This window comes from Mangifera indica, chromosome 8 (assembly GCF_011075055.1).
Source record: "Mangifera indica cultivar Alphonso chromosome 8, CATAS_Mindica_2.1, whole genome shotgun sequence".
Lineage (NCBI taxonomy): Eukaryota > Viridiplantae > Streptophyta > Magnoliopsida > Sapindales > Anacardiaceae > Mangifera > Mangifera indica.
Genome location: NC_058144.1, coordinates 2500742 through 2524690, shown reverse-complemented (window position 1 = coordinate 2524690; position 23949 = coordinate 2500742). Strand labels below are relative to the sequence as shown.

At 35.5% G+C, this 23949-nt stretch overlaps 4 protein-coding genes across 8 annotated transcripts; 1 reads left to right on the top strand and 3 right to left on the bottom strand.

Moving 5' to 3' along the window:
- Positions 1–317: 317 nt before the first annotated feature.
- LOC123223695 (paladin-like) lies at positions 318–11787 on the bottom strand. Of its 2 annotated transcripts, XM_044647017.1 has the most exons (19): positions 10973–11785; positions 9740–9871; positions 9210–9281; positions 8652–8722; positions 8432–8531; positions 8238–8336; positions 7281–7407; positions 6662–6795; positions 6520–6579; positions 6109–6344; positions 4959–5388; positions 3984–4307; positions 3239–3841; positions 2935–3108; positions 2189–2419; positions 1812–2095; positions 1090–1374; positions 697–822; positions 318–539 (listed from the first exon to the last, which is right to left on the bottom strand). In XM_044647017.1, the coding sequence occupies exons 1-19, from the start codon at positions 11120–11122 to the stop codon at positions 407–409; spliced, it is 3771 nt and encodes a 1256-aa protein (XP_044502952.1). In that variant the 5' UTR covers positions 11123–11785; the 3' UTR covers positions 318–406. The 2 variants fall into 2 exon arrangements, with proteins under 2 accessions (XP_044502952.1, XP_044502953.1); XM_044647018.1 differs by lacking the exon at positions 2189–2419 and having other exon boundaries at positions 10973–11787.
- A 612-nt stretch (positions 11788–12399) lies between these two features.
- LOC123222402 (cathepsin B-like protease 2) lies at positions 12400–15739 on the bottom strand. Its single transcript, XM_044645149.1, has 11 exons — positions 15487–15739; positions 14772–14825; positions 14590–14670; positions 14356–14512; positions 14244–14248; positions 14004–14078; positions 13773–13898; positions 13380–13598; positions 12974–13087; positions 12841–12876; positions 12400–12740 (listed from the first exon to the last, which is right to left on the bottom strand). The coding sequence occupies exons 1-11, from the start codon at positions 15547–15549 to the stop codon at positions 12603–12605; spliced, it is 1068 nt and encodes a 355-aa protein (XP_044501084.1). The 5' UTR covers positions 15550–15739; the 3' UTR covers positions 12400–12602.
- A 1550-nt stretch (positions 15740–17289) lies between these two features.
- Positions 17290–19531, bottom strand: LOC123222857 (GEM-like protein 2). Its single transcript, XM_044645842.1, is given in 5 exon segments — positions 17290–17669; positions 17879–17901; positions 17904–18152; positions 19068–19169; positions 19251–19531. Coding segments are annotated over 5 exon segments (618 nt in total). The 5' UTR covers positions 19291–19531; the 3' UTR covers positions 17290–17465.
- A 706-nt stretch (positions 19532–20237) lies between these two features.
- LOC123223502 lies at positions 20238–23552 on the top strand. Of its 4 annotated transcripts, none has more exons than XM_044646662.1 (2): positions 20238–20619; positions 21607–23552. In XM_044646662.1, exon 2 carries the CDS (start codon positions 21678–21680, stop codon positions 23346–23348), a length of 1671 nt encoding a protein of 556 aa, XP_044502597.1. In that variant the 5' UTR covers positions 20238–20619; positions 21607–21677; the 3' UTR covers positions 23349–23552. The 4 variants fall into 4 exon arrangements, with proteins under 4 accessions (XP_044502597.1, XP_044502594.1, XP_044502596.1 ...); XM_044646659.1 differs by having other exon boundaries at positions 21522–23552; XM_044646661.1 differs by having other exon boundaries at positions 20238–20638.
- Positions 23553–23949: the final 397 nt, after the last annotated feature.

The following is a 23949-nucleotide window of genomic DNA, read 5'->3' as shown; positions in this document are numbered from 1 at the left end:
TTTATCGCTAACTCCCCTACTTTCTTTTCTAATATATCAAATATCTCATTATTTTGGTTGCCATATAGTCCTTAACTAACTTTTTCTTATAATCACTTAAACTTTGTACAAATCATCAGATTATATATTATTAACAATCAATATATCTTTTCAAGATTCCAAGAATTAACAAAATTGATGAAACATTAAAAATTTTAGGAAAAAGATTCCAACTCAAGTCTTCACCACAGTTGTGAAACCTTAACTTACTTGCTTATATTTGACACTAATTGGCCTGGGACCATGCACAGAAATGGGCAAGGGAGAGAGGCTAATAATGGAGATATAAGATACGTAGCCAACTGTATATAAATACATTTGAATTTTCTACAAAATCACATACATCACTATGTCTATATGCTGAAAATCACTTATCAATCCTAAGGTTATTACAGAGATGTCCGAGTTCAGGCCTCCCGTCCATCCATGATTCAAATTTTGTCTCAGCAGGGGATGTGCAGTAGAGGTAGGACCTAAATGTTATTAGGAAGAAGTATCGCCTGCAATTGCATACAACCAACTGCTTACATATACCACAGATAAATGATTTCGCTTAATGCAAAGACAAACTAAGGAAATATATAGTATTCACCAAGGCCCAGACAAAAGGGAAATTTTGGTTTAAGTAGTGTCAACTGTTGAGGCATGCAAACTAACCTTAAGGCCTTGACACCCATATCCATGAGGTATGCCCGTTGCTCATCATCATCATCATTGGGACACTTCTGAAGTTCTTCACTGAAATGTAGAATATCATCTCGTAAATGACCCGCGCCTGCACATCTATAAAATGAAGGAACAAATTCAGCACCTTTAGCTCCAAAGATACTCACCTTCCCCAACAAAATGGAAAGAGTTTATATTAAATGCGTAATTACCCAAGACAAAAAAATATATATTTATAAGAGTATTGTTATGCTTAGTCAAAATAAAAGAGAAGAAATAAAATAAAAAAAAGACTGAATAAAAAAATACCCCCAACATGCTATAACTTTCCTCCTTTACATAACATTACTTAGATGCTTTTTTTCCCTCTTTTGAGATACATACCGTTCAATAACAATGTCAGCATCTGCTTTGCTCTGTGGACCATAGACAAGTGCTCTCGTAAGGCTTAATATGTCACGGTAATCACCCATCCTAAGCATTTCTTTATCTGATGCCTGGGAAGGTAAGTTCTCCTCATACGCTGGAGAGAGATGTGGACCAACCAAAGGTTGTGGAACCTTTGATGCTAACTTTTCCTCAGCATCAAGTCTAAGACAAAGAATTGCCATTGCATATGCAACTCCTCCAAACCCTGTGTGTGACACAAAAAGGTAGCACCCTGCGGAGCTATAAACAAACGTAGTTTTAGTTTACAACATTTCTCAGACATGAATAACATTTTTCAAGAAGGAATATGTCGAGAAGAACACTAAAAGAAATCCATACTTCCTAAATCATGCATAGACTAATCAAAGAAAAAATATCAGCATCCCCACAAATCCTTAAAAGTAATTCCCCCAACATTCTTTCATAAGTACTTTGAAACTCTCTAATTAAAAAAAAAGTCAATCCATTTTAATTTAATTCAAGGGGACAAAAGTAATTCGATGTCATTAAGACCTAAGAAAAATAACTTTCAGTTGTCATATAAACGAGCACATGCTGGAGCATTCTAGAACTGAAATATTATGGTCGAACATTTACCAAGTCAAGTGATTACAATTACAATTATGAATAAAAAAAACCCCTTACTGAAAGTATGCAGTTCAGTTATGGATACTTACTCATTTCTACAGTACTGGATAGCATCAACATCAGAAGCTAAAGCATCCCTCTCTCTCGTTAATGGTATCCTTCTATATGCTATATTATATCCGTCATCTTTTAGAGCAGTATATACTTCAGCAGGTGTTTTCACATCATCCACAAAAATGCTTTCCCAGTATCCAATGACACTGGACTGATTTAATGCTGGATTATATTCTTCACGATGTAAAAGCATTCGACCACCAGAAAGTCTGATCTCAGATAATACATCTTCTTTTAGCCGTGCCTCCATGTGTTCTACCTGAAAAATATTTCAAAAGAAAGAGAGTTGAGAAATATTCTTGTTTGGCCGACTACGGTTCACATGATAAGAGACATGTTAACGATGACAGACCATGGGACCAGTAATTCCCACATGCTTGAGTGTATCAACAGGTTTGTTAAGCTCTCTGAGGACAAACGGTGTGCCATTAATGTAAACAACCACCTCCACTCTCAGATCAGTCAATATCACTTTCTGAGAAATTGATCCTTCAGCTTTGGGCCTGGCACCTAAATATGCCAACATCTCTTTAGCACCGGCAATTGTTGGAGTTGCCATACTATACACAGGGTTTCCATCCACCTGAAGCAAGTAAAAGTTTTGAGCTTCAAGCAATCCCAAATTTTTTTCATACCAACTTCCTCTCCCAAAAAACATTTGATAGAGTCTTATGTATGTTCAAGTGGATGTGTGCATCCATGTGAATTTAAAATTCTGAATTTCAAACTAGCATGTAACCATATAGATTACTTTAACCAGACAATCAAATGACAGCCAAAATGGACCTCCAGCCCATTCAGGCAAGAATATACAGAACCTCAGAAAAATTATTATGAATCCATTAAATAAATAAGCAATTGTGGTTTCCAATGTGAAATTCAACATATGAGCATCATCTCGTTTGGTTTATGATAGTGCTCATTCATCCAAGAACATGCACAAGATGTATAACAATTTAGAGACTGCTAGCATCATTTAAAGCATCTCAATTGGATCTTTCAGAGGTTGGGTTTAATTTGATAACATCATATATGTCATGTCAATCTTAGCAGAAACTATTAGCCATTCATTATACATATAACCCCCAAGAAAAATACCTTGTAAGCATGTGGCGCACCATGAATTTGTATGTGGCTGGAAGTTCTCTGACCTGGAAAGAAATACATTTTCAGTATTGAACCTTTACCCAAGACAGAGCCATTACGGTTCTTTGCAATGGCCTCCATCACAGCATCTCCATGCTGAGATTCATGTGGTGCTCTCAGTTCCTCCTGCGTTAAAAAAATTGAAGTTAATTATGTAAGTATTTCCAAGTAACAAAAGAGAGAGTCAACAAAATTTGAGAAGTTATCTGCTGTTTAGCCCTAAAGTCTCCATATTAGTAAGGAAAACAGGAATTACAGGGACAGTAAAAAATTGCCCTGGTCTCAATCTTATGCTCCATTTCATTGCCTGGACCTCTGGTCTTTGACGTAACCAAGTTTTGAAAGTCATCTTTGATTCTCCTTGTCCACAAAACCTATCAAATGATTCACTTCCAAGATATGCAGCAAAGGCAATTAAACGGAAGTACCGCTCCAAGTACTCTGCACCACGGTTCAATGCTAACCTCCTAACCCTAGGTTCAACATGCTGTTGATTGAATGTCTTCCTATAATGCAGAACAGCTTCCCGTATGTTCTGCAAAGCAGAACATCTATCGATAATAGAATCTAAGGCCTCACGGCACTCCACTCCATTATCAAATAATCTTGTTATCTTCCACAACAGCAGGATGTCATCCATGTCAAATGCATGGACTTCATCTATTTCAGTACATACTTTTGTGTTACTGGAGGTTGATGCAGAAACAGTGCCATCGGTTTCTTCACCACTTGAGCTACCACCATCCAATTTTTCATGGACCACATCATTAAGTAAAACTTTAATAGGTCTCCCATGATCAATACGAAGCTTCAGAAGGCATGCAATAACAGTACCAGTAGTTGTTCTTCCTCTACCCATCTGTGAAAATGAAATAAATAAACAGAAAAAAATACAGATAAGAAAGAAAATACACAGGCTCGGCAGACAAATAATAGAACATAATGAACACCTCCATGCAAATTCACAATGAAAGTCTTAATTAGCATGTAAATGCTTTAACCTGGCAATTGAAAACAAAAGCAGTATCCTTAGAAGCAGAAGCGATATTCATTGCCAGTGTGTCAAAGTCCAAAGTCTTGGGAGCTTTACCATCTGTGATTGGCACACGTGCATACTTAATGCGAAAACCATCATCCTCTAAGCATTTGAATACCTCAAGTGGTGTCTGAACAGAGTCATACCTCACATTTTCCCAAACATCGAATATTTGCCCATCATTCGTTTCATGAATAACCATTATAGCACCCCCATATTGTTCAGCTTCTCGCAGAATATCTTCTTTTAATCGAGCTTCCATTCTCTCCACTCTCTCGCGATCAATTCCCTAAATGTAGGTATCAATTTCAACTTCATCAATTAGGGTTGAAAAGGATGAGGGGTGTGGGGCGGGTTTGGAGGTTGGAAAGGAAAAAGAAAACAACACACTCAAAATTCAAGTTAGAAGCCAAACTTGTTCAATAATTTTAGGTCATGGCCAAAATACTTCAAGATATCCTTAATATTAATATAACTCTGTTAAAATGCCCATTCAATAACTGCCAAACACACGATGTTAACTATAGTGAACTTTAGATATAGAATAACAAAAAACTTATGTGTCCTTCTTGTACTTTTCCTGGTTACAGAAAATAATTGTTGGTGCTGCATCTGTAACATGGCTAGAGTGATATGCAGAGAAGCAGACAGAAAATATGAGTGCTGTCATATAAAGTCCTTGTTTTGCTGGACCCAAAACTAACTGGGCACAATTCTTTGAAAAGGCCATGCATTTTCAGAAAACACATTGACCATGTAAGGGCTAGGTGTGGCTTCAAATACAAATTTTCTTCACATATTGATCAAAACTAGTATCATTTTTTCATAGCATCCGGCACTATTGTACTGTAAAGCAGATGAAACTTACTGCATAAAGCAAAGTCCACACACTTTCAGTTCAACAAAGTTTAGATATAACAGAAAAATCAGTACTATATACCCTGTACTCAAGCATATTTTTGCAAGGTCTTTCAACTTCACGGAGAACAAATGGTTTCCCGTTGATGTAGATAACAGGTTCTTCTCTCATATTATGCCAGAAAACTGGGCAACGGTCTTTAGAGTTATCAATCCTCCTAATGACAGATCGAATACCTTCAATAGTTGGATTTGCAACTCCATAAACCGAAAACCCAGGAACTTGCCTGAAGTTAGGTGCACCCTCCACTCTCTCAGGTAAACTTGGATGTTGGCAACCAGGACAATGATCACTTTTGAGAACAGTTTGGCTTCCAAGCACTTGTCCGTTTCTCAGAGCAGCAACAACATCCATTTCATGTGGGCGGCTAACAGCAGATTCACCTATCTTCATGACAGATGGCTTTGAACTTGCATACCCAAGAGCACCCATTGGATCTCTCCTTAGCAACCTATAAGAAAGTGAAATTGCAGCAAGAGAATCACCCATAATGCAATATAACAACAATCATTGACTAAGATGATGCTAAGCGCTCTAATTTTTAATTAATAACCCAAAAAAACTAATATAATAGTTGGATTATCATCAATAGTGACATTTCTGACATGATATGAGGTGATGTGATTTTATTATGTAAAAATAAGATTACAAGAACTGATAACAGCTCAATGAACTCTGACATTTGGCAGAGGAACAGACACATTCAGCAAATTCTAATATAAAGATCATGTTGAAAGTCCCATAATGCCAACATGCCTGAAATGAGGATATCTATAAGAATTTTGAGGGTAGTTTAAAAATTGAATACAAATGCACAAAGTAGAGGTGGTATGTATCAAGTATAAGCTAGGGCAAGTTCAACTGAGAACAATTGATGCTCTTGCATTAAATAGTGAGCTGAATAATTGGTAGGTACAAGAAGAAGAAACAAAACAGTATATATTATGTTTCCTTAGTGTAAAAAAGATCTAATTCCTGGAAACCTATAGACTAACGGCAAAGAATGGGGCAGAATGAAAGGAAAAGATGCTAGGAGGTGACTCCAACTAATTTTGATTAAGACTAGGTTGAGTTAAATTGAGTTATGTGAATGGTTGAGTTTAAGTCTAGACAGACAGATATCTTAAATCAGAAAGGTAAACTTTTACATATTATTCAGTTATAAAAGTACCTGTGTATAATGCTATATAGCTCAGGCCTTGCTTTCATCCAATCAACAAAACTGCTATAGCCACAAGAACTAGAACAGAGGGCTGCTCTCTCTGAATGAATGAATACAGCAAAGCATATTAAAAGGTAGTATCTCTCCAAGTACTCCACGAAAAAAGAAAGAGACGCCTCCCTCTTCATCTCATCTGGTTGATGCAGAATACTGTTACGATAAGTGGCAATTGCTTCACGCAGGTTCTGTAATTCGATTAAAGAAGCACTTCAGTGAAGTTCACTGAATGAAATTAAAAACAAACCTAAAATACATATAGTATCAACCTACTATGCAAACAAACCGCATGGAAGAAACTTTGACAATAACAAAAACTTAGAAGCTATACCTAAATGGTTTAGGGTAATTAGATAGCCATACCTGCATGGAGGCACACTTGTCAATGACTTTATCCACTTGTCTTTTGCCTTCCACGCCACCCTAAAGGCCATTTCACTTATTCAAAAGCTCAAAGAAAATGATAAATTTCAAATTAAGAGAAACAGGAGCTAACAGTATATACCTCCAAAACCCGGATCAAGCTTCTAATGACAGCATATTCTCCTCTACGAACTGCTTCCTCTGAGTTTGGCAAATGTTCAGCAACACTGGAACCAGAATCAAAAACACGACCAATTGAATTTGTTCTAGGGATGCCTATATTATGTGAGAACATATTGAATTAGAATACAGTATCATTAGTGAAATTAATCTATTATACCTATATAATATCATTTTCTAATAAGATACTATAAATTTTAGACCTAATTACTAAATCATCTGATGATGAAATCACAATGACATGTTCAAATCAAGCCTATTCAATAAACTATTACCAATGTCAGCACTGACTTAAGGAAGATAGTGGCAAAAAATAAAACTTAACAAGTTGAGAACAATAAATAGCTTTGATATAAGTGATGAGAGATGCCAACTCCAAAGTTGACAAATAAGTTTAGAAACAATGAAATCAACCTAAACATAAAACTGAAGTAACATAAAAGATTTTAGGGTTGTCTTAAGTTGATAACAGTGATGGAATATTATAAAAATAGTAGGAAAAGGTGCAGTATTTTTTAATAAAGGAAGTTATTGGGTTACCAGGACTTCATTATTTTTGAGTGAAGAAGTTATTAGGTTACCAGAAGCTCCAATGCGGTTGAAGTAAATCAATGTTGCAATCACCATCCCTGTTGTAGTCCGTCCACGTCCCATTTGACAGTTAAAAATTACTTCTGTATTTATGTCGGCTTGAGAAATTTTATCAACCTTAAAATGCAATGATAGAGCAGGCACATTATTATCATGCTTTCAGTCATATTCCTTCGCTTTAGTAGAACTACTTGCAAGTCCAAGAACTCATAAACCAATTTAAGTCAAGAGTCACTAACAATTCCAACAGATATGCAAACTATGTATTGAGATTAATAGCACAGTTCGATGAAAAAGTACAGAACAAGATGATGCACACTAAACGTAATTGCAGCAAAGTATAGATTAGAACCATAATGCAACTTACTAACTGTTAGGAACCTAGCCCATTATTCATCCCAAAAAAAAAAAAAAGAGTAAGATAACAAAGATTTTATTGATAGAAAGGATTACAAACGGATAATCAGGACAATTCAAGGACTCCAAGGCCTCCCATTTCCAACCATTCAAAGTGTCAGAGACCTTTCACAATCAGCCCTAAGGCTGCCCACAAAACCCAATTTTTCCTCCCTTCCCTCTGATAACCTAACTACCAATTTTTATAATAAAGTCTAACCTATAGGATAAGGACAAATGTTCTCTATCCTAACACAAACAAATCATTCAAATAAACAGAAAAATAAGTACTTATCAAGCCAGAAATGAGATTGAAAGATAGCAAAGAGGGGAGAATCTTCATTTTTTCCAAAGGTAGACAGCAAATGTGGTAGCAAATAGTCAATAAAATCACAAAGGTTAATTCATCAGTCACATAAGCAAATAAGCTTCATATTCATAATTTTTTTTTTTATGGGAAATTGAAGATAATTAAATTAATGGAAGAAAAAGAAGCATTATAAATTACCAATCAAGAAGGTTGAAAATAAGATTTAATCATTAAAACTCACCAAGATATCAAAATCCTGCTCTTTTGGTGATTTTTCATCAGTTATAGGAACACGTTCATAATCAACAAGGCAACCTTCTACCTGACGTTCCTCATACACCTGCACCAAAGAAACAAATTTGCAACCATAAGTAAGGTGGTAGATAAATAAGTTTCCTTGTTGCAAAAATTTAAATCAAGTTCAAAATACTATACATCCAGCGGTGTCTTCACAGAATCACTCAATACTGGTTCCCATTGGTCCACCATCTGACCACCTGGCAGTTCATCAGTGACAAGGATCTTATTTCCGTATCTGTTGTGTCAGATGTTCAAATAAATTTTGATCATGCAAAGAAAGAGTAACTGATGGGAAAGACAAATATGAATACTCATGCGGGAAAAGACTAACAAAGCGATGGAACAAAGAGGGTACCTTGCAGCTTCTATCAAGATATCTTCTTTCAATCGAGCTTCCATTTGCTCAACCCTAGCCCGGTTGATTCCCTGATTCAAAACAAAAAGACACAACCGATTTGCAAGAAATGTAAGCTATGATATTCACTAGTGGACCTTAGTACATGGGTTTGCTTGTAAGTCCATGCACATTTATACATGGAACATAATGTTAGCTAGACTGCATGTTCCATTACATAATCCCCTAAATCTTCCTGAATAGCACAACCATTACATACTCATAAAAGTCCCATAATACCATAATTTATCAATATAAAGTAGCACACCAAGGTCAAAGTTTACAAACACATACAGAAGTACAATATATTATAACATATGAAAGAAATCATGCCATGTTTTATATTATCTTGGTTTAGTTGTCCAACCCAAGAAAAAATATTTTCTTATATTAATATCACAAAGTCACTAAAGAAGCAAACATATGCCAATTTACAAGTGCTAGAATGCTAATTTATGTAAAAGTATAAATTAAAAAAAATTATGTATGTGAAGGTTAAATTTCCTTAGAATTACATACTGTATACTCAAGGTTAGAAAAAGGCCTCTCTGCCTCACGCAAAACGAAGGGACGCCCATTAATGTACACTACCTGTTTCAAGAAGACAATGTTGTATTAAATAAACATCGACATACTAACGATCAGTGAAATTATTGGTTGAGTTATCATATGTCTATCATGGTTGAGAAACTCAATAAAATTTGCAAGTGATAGTACCTGAAGGGAAGCGTTAGCAACAACAGGTACGCATTAGAGAAGAAGATAATCTGGTTTCTCACAAGTAGCTTGTGACATCACAGAAGGAGCTGTTAAATTGGTTTTACCTTCAGAAGTTTACGTGATTTTCAAAAGCAATAGCACGGAAGTAAATTTTATTGACGGTTCACAAACTAATTTTCTATGTGATTTGAATATAAATATATAATGAATGCCTAAATGATGATCACATATTATCACAGTCATGCAAAGCTCAAATTTCAACTAAATCATAATACTATGACCACGTAAATATCAACATAAAAAGATATTTTTGCAACAAATAGTTTTACCGGTTCCTCACGAAGGCTAATCCAAAGAACATGCACTTTCTTTCCATCTTTTTGGGCTCCAATATGCTTAAGAACATTTTTAATTCCTTCAATTGTTGGAATTGCAACACCATGAACACGTAATGAGTCAGCCTGCAGTAACAATAAACAAGTCAAATAAATAAAATATAAATATGCATGAGAATTTATTTCCTTATGAAAAAGATCAATAATCTAAAGTGATACAATATACAACTAATCAAGCATGAGCAACATCCACATCAAAATGACCTACGTGAAGAAAATCATGGACCACAATGCAGATTAAATAATGCAAATAAAGCTTTCAGAGTGTATCATAAAAAACTTGCAAATCCCAGTACCTCAAACTGAATGTTAACATTAATAAAGCCTCAGGCTGCATCTGCCACAGGATTGAGCTATAAAACTGAAATTGGATGGAATTCAAGTAACATCTTCAATTCTAGAAGTCTAATTCGATAATATCAAACATGGCATAAGTATATTGTTCTGGTTTAAGAAGAGAATAAGCAAGGTCGCACCCTGTTACATTAACCAATCAAGAAGATATTTACCAACTTGATTTGGCTAATAATTAGAGCAATACTATGAATACTATGGATACACACTTGTGAGTACTCAATTGTGTAGATAGATGATGTACCACCATATGATTTGTTATTACTTTATTTTTTATTTAAAATCAATAAATCACCTAATGATTTATTATCTATAATTCTAATTGTGTATTAAAAAAATGTGTTCATATGATTTTATTGTAATAATTAAACAGAGAAATAAACTAATATATTACATGGAATTAAAACCATTTAACCAGTTAAATATTAAACCAACTACAAAATATTAAAGAAGTAGGAAAATCAGTTAAGCTTCGTATCATTCCAGTTAATGGATTCCGCAAAATCATTATAAAAAAAAAAAACAATAAAACTATATGTACCTAATTTTGGTACATAATTTGTGTACACAGATGAGGTGTCATCATGTGATTGGATATTTTTTATCATATGGTAACATGTTTTAAAATCACCTAATTGTATGATGACACACCATTATGTACATAAATTGTGTACCAAAATTGGGTACACATAGCATTGCTAAAAAAAAAATGAGATGCAAAAGCAGATATTTGCTATCAGACCAAGAATTGTAAAAACAATTAGCACGAGTTATTAACCATTCAATTATTAAGATAACGGGGAGGGTAGAAACCTGACGGTAATTGGGGGCACCATCGATCGGAGGAGTTAAGCGTTTGTTTTGGCAGCCAGGGAAATGGTCGCTCTTGAGAATGGTTCGTTTGCCCAAAACTGATCCTCCTCTCATCTTCATCACCTGCTCTGGCTCTTTAGGCATCGACATTTCTTTGTTAATTTTACACTTTTTTCACTACGAGTAATCGGAATCAAACACCCAAACTCCTAAAAATTACTATATTTATCTCCTACCAATTATATTATCTAGTCACAAGATTCCAACTACTAAATCATTTAATTCTAAAACTTGTTAATCGAATGCGACGCCAGCATGCTTCTCTTAGAAAGAGTGAAGGAGAAAGAAAGTGATAAGAGTAAAATAGAAACAACTCATCTAATCAACAAGACTCAGGTAGAGATAGGAGTAAAACTGAGTTGTGGGGTGAGGGTTACTCCCGACAGAACAACGTGAAAGGCGTGTGTCGAGAAGATTTCTCTTTTTTTTTTATAGTTGATTTTGTCTTTAAATTTAAAAACGTGCCTGCCTACTGCAGTGGCTATTCTTTTCCACTGGCTGTGGATGCATGCGCCCATCACAAACCTACCAACCCGCCTTAATCTTCTGTTGCAAAAGTTCAACACTGCTTAGAATCCGGTGGCCTGCTCATGTGACGTGCTTCAATTGATTTTGTCGGCCTGCTAACTGTCATCTCAACAATTATTTTAATACTTCCGAAACTTTAGAAGGGCAAGGCCGTCTCATTTCAACACCAAACCTGTTGACCTCCCCGGAAAACTGTGGGCCTTATATTTGGATTTTGGAGCTTCGATAATTTTAAAATAATAAATAAATAAATAACTCAAACCACCTTTTTATAAAGAAGTGGCAGTTCTTTAACCACGTGTTCTTCTGTGTTTTTATTCCTTCACTTCCTCGGGCTTCATGGCTTCTGGTTTTTTTATTGGCTTCGATAGATTATAAACTTGTGTTGGAACCTGTAACCCCACCCAATCCAAACCATAGGCAAGGGTAAATTAGTCCATGTTCTGATGAATCTCATGACTTTAATAAACTGAAAAGCACGTGGAAAATTATATTAATTCGGTTGAACTTTCTGGTCAACATAGTTATCGGCATGTGTTTTATTCCACTTACCTCGAAGGGTGAATGGGCTATAAACAAGGCGCATGGGTCTCGGCATAATGGCTGCCATTGAACTTCCTTGCACTCATCAGGGTTGGACATAATTATTTTAACAAGCAGGGTGGATCCAAACGGGTCCGAACTCAATTTAAAACAAGTCAACTTGACTAAAAATAGTCTCAGCTTGAACCCATCCAAAAATTGTTCGAACAAATTAAACTCAAGTTTATCTTTGTTTGGATTTGATTCGCCAACCAATCAAAACATACCTTGCCAGAGAATGAAGAAGGACGAACGTATTAGAGAAAACATCAAATGAAGCACATTGACTTATAGCAAGTTGATAATAAACTATAAATATTACAATCGTTTCCATTTTAAAATACAGAATCATTTAACTGTGATTTGCATATTTAAGTAAGGCATAGATGCAGCTAATTCATGCTTAGACAGACAGTTCTGATGTATGAATTAGGGGATTTGATGATACAACAATCTGCGATCAAACTGCAGCATCCTCAAGAGTGTCCTCCATGCTGACAACCTCTCTCACAAGATTTTTCGATGACGGCAGACCAGCAACCACATCCTCTTCAATGCCACACTCATTTGTTCCTCTCTTGATCTTGAAGTAACCATCCTGTCACGCAAACATAAACAGAAATTAAGGACTAAAACGACAGAATCTTGATGCAGTGAAATAATCATTTAAAGTGGAAAATTCTTTAATGAAAACATACATCGCCCCAGCCTCTATTCCACTGATTGGCAAGAAGCTGCATCAGAGAGAGTATTTGATCAAGACATCATCTCAATAAGTAGTAATGTAGGGTCACAAAATTTAGAAATACATGATTGGAAATTTCAGCATACCCAGTAATCCTCTCCATCATCACTAGTTCCCCACCCAATTAGCTTAACTGCATGACCTCCCATAACATCACCAGTTATGTGTTTGTAAACACCAGACTTGTAATGAGCAAAATCCTGGCAAAACGATTAAAAAAAAAGAAACCTGTTATAATCAAATAACATGTGTATTTTCAAAGACATTGAATCTGGTTTAAAAGATACTAGTAACTCATAAGAAGGGGGCATCTTTCATGGCACAAAATTAAAGATAAATGAAAGGAGAGAACAACAGGAAGTAGATTGATATTGGTTCATAATTTTTCAAAATACAGCAACATATGCAAGCAAATCTGACCATGAAAAGATTCATGCCCACAAACATCGACGCAAATACAGACACGGGAATATAGGGCAAGCGATGGTTTACCTCATAAACTGTGAAGGAAACCTCAACAGGTCCATTCTTATAAATTTCTGCCATGATATCATGTGGATTAGAGCTGATTCTATATGCACTAACACTGTAGCGCTTTGAGTCGTTCCAGAGCTGGTTCTTATTGACACACTTCTTCACACACTTTGGCGTAGGATATGCAGGCTCACAACCAGGGTGTGAACAGCCAATATCATCAAAGTATGGATCACACTGCCACAAAGAAATTTTGTAAGTTTTTTTACATATCAGCCCTAATTTAGAATTAGTAAAAAATAAAGTAATACTCTTCATTAAACATTAGTAAGGAGATTATGAAACAATCTGATGTGACATATGGAAAATAGTGAAACAAGTAAAACATTGCCGAAAACAACAAATTAATACCTCTTCAGTGACAACGCCACGGTGGACCAAGTATCGCCAAGCATAAATTGGATAGCCCCCATTACAACCACCTCCACACAAAAAGCCACAGCACGCTAGAAGATCATTGACTGATAGAGATATGTTCTGCCATGAAATATATAGTGACAGTGAATATCATTTATAACAAACATACACAAATCCCAAAGGACAAAAAATATTGTCGGGTTGTTCAAGAGAAGTTTCAATTACCATGCCAAAATGGATGCAAAAGCGATCAGATAGTGATTCAACAGCACCAAAAGCCCAACAAGAGCCACAATGACCCTGAATCACCAAAACCCCAAAACAGCTGATAATTTATAACATTGATTCACATGTAGACACATAAACCAAAGGGCCAACAAGAACTAAAATGACCCTTAATCACCAAGACCCAAAACATGTAAGACTTTACACAACTCATTCATTTATATAGGAAAAAGTATTTACCTGATCTGCAATATGAAAATCATTCCAGCATTTGACACATAAAATGGAAAGCATCAGAGCCACATTCAAAAGATCAAGACGGGGAAAAAAGAAAAGCATGCAATTAACAAACCTAGGATTCTTCCAATGCTGCTACATTGTGACCATGTGGTTCTTGCATCGAAGGTCTTTGGCAATTTTAACGATTTGCAATGAGCTACGACAGGAATACTCAAAAGTTCCTTTTTGGGTGTTGGTTTGGCTCCAAGAAGGTACTTAAACTCACCAACCTATGCATCAAGAAAGATATTTCATAATTGTACCCTTCAATATTTATCACAAACAAGACCTCCAGTTTGAAACTCACGGTAAAATTGGAAAATCTAGGATTTCTAGCAGCTTCCCATCCTGCCTTGGGATTTTCATTTACTTGCTTGATGATCGAATCCTGTATGTACATGGTGAGACCCAACATTTAATAAATTGTAAATAAACAAAATAAAATAAAGAAAGCAAGATCTTTTTTCATTAATATGTGCTTTGGATCACCTGAAGAATGTGAGAGTTAAGCTTGAGCTGGTGAACTGTTCTCTCTACAAAAGCCTGGTAACAAACAACAGAACACCCAATTTTCAAATATTAACCTTTAAAACTTAAAAACATAGTAATCTGAGAAAAATTTTCCAAAATTCAAAGAATTTCTTTAAAATATATATTTTTCTTGTTTCTTATAAAAATTATAGTAATCTAGGAAGTTCGATCATTATAACTAAAGAAAGGGTATTCAGAACTAGCACAAAACTATGATTTAACACAAGTTTACCACGAATTTAATCTTATAATTAGTTTAGTTGTTAGAGAACTTATGAGAAGCTCCACCACCATCAGCAACCAAAATAGTAACATTAATAATACAAATCTCAAAATTTTGGACATATAAATTTCATGGTTTTTTTTTTTTCCCTCATATTGACTATGTAAATTACAACTAGATCATCAAATATGCTAAGTTGCCTCCTCAGCTTCAAGTTTTTATTCATCTAATATCATTTATATTTTACTAGAAGTTCTTATATTTTATATCAACTGAAAATAAAATACCATAATAATCATTTATTAATAAATAATTGAATCTAAACTAATAATAACGTTCGGAGTAAATCGATCAGACCTGGTATGGCACATAAACAGTGACCAAAGTGAAAAAGAAAATAGAAATATAAAAAGAAAGAAAATCGTAAAAAGAGCATAAAAGAAAAAGCACCTGGGCAGAGACGACTACAAGAAGCAACAACAGGGTAGAGGAAAAAAGGTGAGAAGAGGCCATGGTTGATGAGTCGTGAAGGTTGAAGAGAGGGTAAAGAAATGGATTAGAAATAGAAGAGTGTTCCTTGTAAAGTGAGCCAACTCCCTTTATTATCGGTAATTTGGGATGGGCAGAAAGGTGAAGATAGGTTGATTTTTCAACTTTTTGTCTTTGTTAATAATGGACAAACATGTAAGATAACTAGAGGAGGAATCTCTCCTCCCAGTCTTATTCTCTCAAAGTGGCGTTGAAAACTAACCATGTGAATATCTTCCTCACGCTACCTCATTAACATCAGATATCTAATCTTTAACATGAAGTGCTTTTACATGCAATTATTCCTCATTTCGGTAGGAGCAGGTCATTTGGGTAAAATCCAATTTCATCCCTTTAAACATGTGATAAATAATGGCTATTTTTCAATTAACTGATCAATAATCACATTATTTAGAAAGCCAAATCACTATTTCCCACCCAAATTATGCTGAATTCTCAAAGTTCTTCTCTATTAACTTTGAAAATCTCATTTACCTACTTATGATAGTTTAAATCTGTTAATTTTAAAGATAAAATCGTTATTTTATATTTAATGTTAAAAATAAACTTAAATATAATTTCATTTCCCCTCCCCCCTTAAATTTAAAAAACTAACTTTTTTCCCTAAGCCAAGTTTGAAAAGATCACATTTCCCTCTTAGGGTTTTGTTTCAAAACCCGTTTACTTTTTTCGACGCTATCGCCAATCATCTCTCCCTCCGAACAGTTTCTCTTTTACCAACGACCCACCCCAACTCTATTCCAACCTATTTGGCGTCGAAAGACGTCGTCTGGGAGGAGAAATCATCTTTCCAGATGACGGAGATGAGATTGATCGATCTCATCTTCGTCGTCTGGGAAAACGATTTCTCTTCCCAGACGATATCTCTCGATGTCGGATGGGTTGTCAGTGAAAGAGAAACCGTCAGAAAGGAGAGATGGTCGGTGATGGCGTGGGAGAAAATGAACAGGTTTTGAAACTAAACTCTAAGGGGGGAAATGTGATCTTTCAAACTTGGTTTAGGGAATAAAATGTTAGTTTTTAAACTTTTAGGGAGAAAAGTGACATTAAATTTTTAGGGGTTAGGGTTCCATTAAATTTAATCGGTTATGGGTGGGTAAATGATAATTTCAAAGTTAACCGGGGGAACTTTGAGAGTTCAACATAGTTTGGGTGGGAAATAGTCCTTTGGCCCATTTAGAATTCCAAATTGCCGATAGCCTGTACCTTCATGTAACTGATTTCACTTCCCACTTGTGGGCCGAGGAGCAATTCCAATTACTACAAAGCCATGGGCCTAAAAGGGTCGGAAAATGGTGAGACAAGAACATAAGAGAGAAAAGAGAAGCAGACCAGCAAAAGGAGAAGGCCAAGCGACTTATTTCTATAGTTTGTTCCAGACTGACACCCTAATTTTTTAAAGATTTATTCTCACCCCTTATTCCATTTTTTATTAGTTATAGAAGTATAAATATCACTGTATCAGTAATATTAAAAAAATATATAATTTATTCTAAATTTTGAAAACTAATAATTTTATTCCAACCTCAATTTTTATAATTTTAAGAAGTGAGTTTTTTTCCCATACTAATTGAGCAATCTTACAGCTTGTTATTCAAAGGAAATCCTTCAAAGAGAGAGCAGGAGCAAGAGAAATGGTATTCTTACCATCTCGTAAAAAATAAACACAGGTACAGCCACATACAGCATGAATCAACAGCAGGAAAACCGAATTTTCTTTTATCATAGAATAATTTGCTTGTATCAGAAAGAAAAGTACAAGTTTCTAAACAAACTGTCAACTCAATACTAGCATTATTCACAGATGTATTCAAATCATTTTAACAATTTGGGTGTATAGTGGAATTGACAGAACTGCCATGCACTTGAACTTGTTGGACTTATATGATTCCGTTTCCACCAGAACAGCCAAGGTTGTGCTGCAAAGCTTCAGTTAAAGTCTTGAGTGCCTTGTTGTAAAATATGAATCCCATAAGCCAGAAGTCATAACCATCTCTGGTGACAATATGGATATACTTCTCAGAAGGGTTCAATCTGTTTGCAGAAGGATTCACTGTTCTCAACTTATCAAGATCCACCAACATCTATGTATTGTCACACAGTTCAACAAAGGAAAATGAAATATTAGATTCCAGCCTACTCGCATGGAAAAGTGTACATTGTGGCTTTAAAACCAACAAACCACTTAATATTGCAAAGTATGAATGACTGAAATGTATCCTGTTCAGGATGTAAATTATAGGTTAATTTATGCAAAATTCCACTGAGTCCAAGCAAAAACTGAAGGTATTACCTTGTAATACATCCACTCCTGCTGCCTGAGGAAGAATAATAACAGAGAGGATAATCACTGCAAAACGCCATTCTTTTAGTTGAAATATAAAGCGTGCCAATCACTGGTCCAGTGGGAGTTGATACATAGCAAGCATACGTCTTTAAGAGCTTCTCTCCTGGCAATATTTGAAACTCTTGCTGGAACACCTTCTCATGCTCTCCTTCTGTTAGCACTTTTGTCCCTTGAGCAGGCTTTGCCATTGCTACATCACTGGGCTTAGGACTGACCTTGACTATTGACAAAAGCTAAAATTACAAGTCGAAATCTACCAAGCAATCAAAAAGTGTTCATGATTTCCGCCAAGAAATTTTTTTTTTCCTGAGCAATTACAATTGGCAAAACATTTGCAGTATTTCATATCTTGCAAAAGACTATTCGTGGCACAATTTCATAGATATCACAATAAAAATCTGAGACAGTCCTTCCTTTAATTGTATCTAAAAGGTCTAATGAAGAAAATGAGAGATTAGGATACAATAAAGAGGTGGGCCTTCCCCAAAGTCAATCATGCAATAACACATTGCAGAAACATAATCACTCTCCAAGAATCGGAAGAATGATTAAAGGATATAGAAGAGCACTTTGAGATACAATTTGCAAACCACAATGGAGAAATTATACATAAATGAAACAAAAGTATGCATTGAGGCTAAGATAATAGATTAAGCTACCCAACTCCAGAGCCATGTACTTGGCTCCATCCATGCATAACCATAAAGTTTTGGTGCAGGAAGTAGCATAAGGCTTGAGATAAAAGATTGAAACTTTAAATCCCAAGTACTTGCGACTCAAGCTTAGAGTGGGAATACCAATAGAACCCTCCAACCAAACGGCCACCCATCAAGACCCCGAGCAATCTAACTTAATCCATTTGACCTGATTTTACAAAATGAACAGTAGAGAGTAATAACTTATGCTCTCCACAAGCATTTATGGACAACACCCTTATCATTCAAAATGGCACTATCCTACTGCAAACTGAATCAAGACAAATTGTAGGTGAAGTAAAGGTGATCGCTTACTTCAAAAGGGTTGAGGCTATCGCAATACGTAGTCATTTCCGATATGCTAATAATAATCTTCATAACACTCTAAACAACTAAATAAAAGAAGCTAACAAATGTGGCATTAATAGGGTTATACTTACGGTGATTCCAGACGTGATCAGCAAGGGCCTCTACTTTTCTTGTGGCATCTTCAACCCTTTTCCCGCACCTGTTCAACGCCTTGCGGATTGTACCGATCGGCCCTAGAGAAGAACAACACTCAAATTGTCTTGTCATGTCCAAGCAACAACAATTAAACCAAGACGATTAAATTCATAACTTACTCCTATCAGACGCGTGATGAAAAGAACGACAGATGGACATAAGGATTGCAGGTATTGTTCGAACTCATGTCGCAGGCCCTGACAGGGGTTGCCCAGCCGTTTCTCTTCTTTTTGCTCAGATTAATTGCAGCGTATTATTTGAAGCGGTTATGCTAAAATGTCGGTTCTGGGTGTCCAAACACAGTAAAAGAGTATGAATCGCGCGGTAAGGGAAGAAGATGGGGTGAATCTGTGATATTAAACCGTGCGGGTCACGAGTGCATCCATGGTGGGGGGTTTTAGGGTAAGTTTTCAGTACACGAGGGGGTTTTGAACAAATCACGTGGGCCGCGCATATTGGGGGGTTTTTGGTCATGTTCTAACAGGTGCTGGTGAGGTTTTCTATGGGTTCTTCTGACATTTTCATTCAAGGCCAACGTAATATCTTTAACATATGGAATTTTTATGGGTACTTTCAAATTTTTATTTTTTTCAAATAAAGCAAACAATATTCGATTAAACAAATATCATAACTAAAAGTATACCATATATTTTTAAAAATTTGATACAAAATTTATTAAATTTTAATTTATTTTTACTTGATAAAATATCCATTTATTTTTATATAACAAAATTTTATTTTACTCTTATAAAAATTTAAAATTTTAAAACTTATAAGGTACATTGTATTATTCTTTAGTTGATACGGGATTAGGGTTTTTCAAAAAGGGGTAAAAAATCATTTTAGTATTAAATTAAAATTTTGAAAACATCCATTTAACACCTGAAAAATAAATCAATTTTGTTTATGTCTCTAAATTATGATAATTTTATTTAGTTCTCCTATATTAATATTTGAATTTAAAGTTTAAAAAAATTTTGAAATCATTGACCAGTGTTAGAACTTGAGCTCAGTAGAAACTGTTCATTTCAAATTCTATGGATACAAACTGATAATCGCACTCAAAAAGCTCCGTCGTTGAGATCACCAGTCAATCAAAGATAAGAGAGTTTGTCGAACAAAAATTAACTAATGAATATTTAATATTTGATACTATAAAAGAACCTTTGATGTCTATTCACATTCACGTGCTCACGCCTGAAACGGCTTTAAACAGTAGAAAGAAATGTTAAAAAGAAACGACAGAAAGAGAAAAAAGGAAATAAAGGTAATGGCGTTGCTGCAATTCTCAAGACTTGCCAAGTAAAACGCGATTCTAACGCTTCACTCCACTATTGAGGGTTCAGCTCAGTATCTGCACTCAGAATTCAATCTATTCTTTCTGCTCAATTGCTGCTTCTTTCTTCCTTCGTTTTTCAATTTGCCTTCAAATTCCTCACTTCTATTGCCGATTTTCTTGATTCTCTGGTTACAATAGAAAGCGCTTCGGTGAGCACCTTAATTTCCGGTAAATTATATTCAATGGCTTGATGTACTCATATTTTGTCACTTATGATGTTGATTCATACTCATTTCATTTTTGTAATATTTATAAATTGCTGTAGGTTGTTCAAGATGACAATCATATAATTCTTTACTAGATTTGAGAGTTTTTCTTGTAGCATTTTTTTCATAATTTTTTTGTCACTACTAGAATTTGGTTTTGAATTGTGGCCTAGAGTTATTACCTGTTTGATCTGAGAGGTTTGTGTAAGTAAATCATTCATTGCATTTCTTGTGAGTGGTATTTTAGTGTGTAGACTTTATACTACTTAGGAGTCAGAGCTTGGATTTTGGATTTCAAAGTCTTGACTTGATTAGCTTAATTACCAGACAACGTGAAGATACAGATAATTGATTGGTGAAGTTTTGAATTTTCAATGGTTATAAATTGATTAAAATTATGCAGTGAAAACACACTAGAATATTTGATCTTTCTATTATTAAGTTTTTTGGAAGTTGCAGGTCTGTTATTACAGCTGCTCTATCATGTAAATATATAGATACGTGGTCAACTGTGTGAATACCATAGTTTTTTTTTTGGTAAATAAATGTATATTAAAAAAGAAAGGTCAAAACAGCAAAATAACCTAAGCTTATCTTGTTCTACTATCTTCACAAATGCAAGATAGGGGACGAGATAGCAGCAACAAAACTATACACAACAAAGCAACGCAAGAAACCCAAGAGCAAAGTTAGAAACTAGCCCCCAGGGAGAACAGAGAACAAGCAAATTATAGATTATGTAGTTAACATTGAACATCCCTGAGTCAAATTTTAGGAATTGGATTTTTAGAAATTGTGAAATAGTCATATTGAGTTTGATAGCTAAAAATGTGCCTTATTTCCAGGGCAATTCTTCTGGAAATCAGATTTTCACAATGGAAATTTGCCCTGGCTAGGCTACAGACTTCATAACCCTTTCTATCTTATCAGGCATTCTGGAGATTAGCCAGTGAGAAGTTGGTAGCTTTTTTAAACTAATTTCTAGCTTCAATGGTAAAGACATGAAGGTGGAAAAGAGCAGAGTCCCGGATGTGGACTCAGAGGATGATAATGAGCTGGCAGAAGTGGGTTGTGAGCTTGGCATGGTGGAAGGGCAGCTGTGCAATATACCATATGAGCTTTATGATTTGCCAGATTTAAGGGAAATATTATCTATGGAGACATGGAATTCATGTTTAACAGAGGAAGAAAGGTTCTTTCTCTCAGCATACCTTCCAGCTGTGGACCAGCAGACTTTTTGGTTGACCATGAAGGAGCTTCTTGGTGGTAGTGATATGTGTTTTGGCAATCCTGTAGATATATTTTTCAAGAGATTGAAAGGTGGATTCTATCCTAGGAAGGTGGCTTCCTTCAGAGAATGTTTGCAATTTATGCAGAGGACAATGTATTATCATTCTTTAAGATCTTACCATGACAAAATGGTGGAAATGTTCAAAGACATGAGCAGGCAATGGAATCAATGTGACATGAGCATTGGTGTTCAGGAAAGAATTCATACATGGAAGACTAGGAGAAAACATGTGAGCAACAATTTGCTTGATCTGAATACAGTTCCTGATGATAGTGACTTGTTAGGTGATGAGACTAGCAGTGTTACACCTGTGCACCATTTGTCGAAGAAAATGAAGCTTTTAAGTAGTAGCCCAGCTAACAATATCTTTCCCTCTCTATCTGCTGAAAGGATGAAATTTGTTACTCCAAATTGCAATGCAAAGGGGTTTCTCAAGTTAAAGGCATCTCATGAAAGTTCACTACAAAATCACAATCCAAAATTAACTGCTGTGGACATGTCTGAAAATTATAGATCTGAGCCGAAAGGTCTGCTGAAAGTAGTACCAAGGGTTCCTTCCATCGCACCAGAACATTCAAAAGTGATGCAGAGGCAACTACAATCAATCATGCTGGGCAGTGGCAAAACTTTGGTTGATGGCAAAGTATCTTGCTTACCAGCATCTGTATTCTTCAGGGAGGCACATGCTCTAGGTGAATTCCCTTTTCTACAACAGAAAGTTGGTGATGGTGAAGTTCAGAGGACTGGGAAGGAGCCTTGGTGTGTACTGAATCAGCAAGAAAGTGCCATAGGAATCAGTAGATATTCAGAGAGTTCTACTTCAACAAGAATGGTAACGAGGGAAATGAATCCATCATCAGAAGATGCTGTTGATTTAGGAGATCAGACACTATCCAAAAGCAATGTGGGAAGGCGTGTTAATGTCGAATCTGAGTCATTAATGGATACAATGGGTGCAAAGAGGTATTATTTTTGTGGAACAGGAAGTAAAGGAATTCCTGATAGTCCTTTGACAAATTTTCCATTTAACATTCAGTGCTATGAAGGAATGTGCCACTGGCAGATAAAACCAATGCAACAAAAGCATAAAACTGTCAATCCAAGCTTTCCAACCGTGGTCCCAAGAACTTCCAATGTAGTAATCAGTAATCAGGAAACAGAAGTGTCGCCTTCTTCAGATCAAATTAAGGGCCAGATTGATGTGAGGGTCAGAAGTTCGGAGAAACTCTTTGGTAAACCCATTGTTTCAGAGGGGCTTAAAAATGAACCTGTGTTTCCATTGACATACAAGCGAAGGAAGTCTCAAGTTAAACATAACTCATTTAATTTTGGGAAGCCACTAACAGCAGGAGCTGATTTAAACTCTGCAAGCTCAAAATAGTATCAATGTTAGGGAGCAGCGAAGATAAAGTAGATGTGGTGGAAAACAGAGCTTAAAGAAACTTTGGGGACTAAAGGAGAATATCAAACTTCATCTATGGTTTCCATAAAATTATTCATGTATTATACAATGTATGTTGGTAAAAGAAAAAGCCCATCTTTAGGGCAATCGCATTATCCGACAATTTATTACTGCCGTTATATACTTATACGCACAACCATAGCCTAGTGAATATATTGGGTTGATTTATTTTAAATTATTCATTGGGTTGATGTGAATGCAGGTTGAAATGTCAATTGACAAGGCTGTGAATATATTGGTAAAGGTTAGGCATGGTGTCTGAACCATCCATTGATGAAAGATCTAATTTTCTGGCAACATCACGCTCCGAGGCTTATGAGGCCCTTAAGGAAACATTTGAATCGTTTGCTACGCAAACTTTCGTTATCAATTCCAAGATCACATTTCACAGAATACATTAATTTTGAAGGAAGGATCATTGGAAAATTGATCATCTTAGTTGAGAAAGTATATTTTGGGGAAGACCTTGATCGTTTGCAATATATGTTAATGTTACTATTACTGGTGCCATATACAGCAT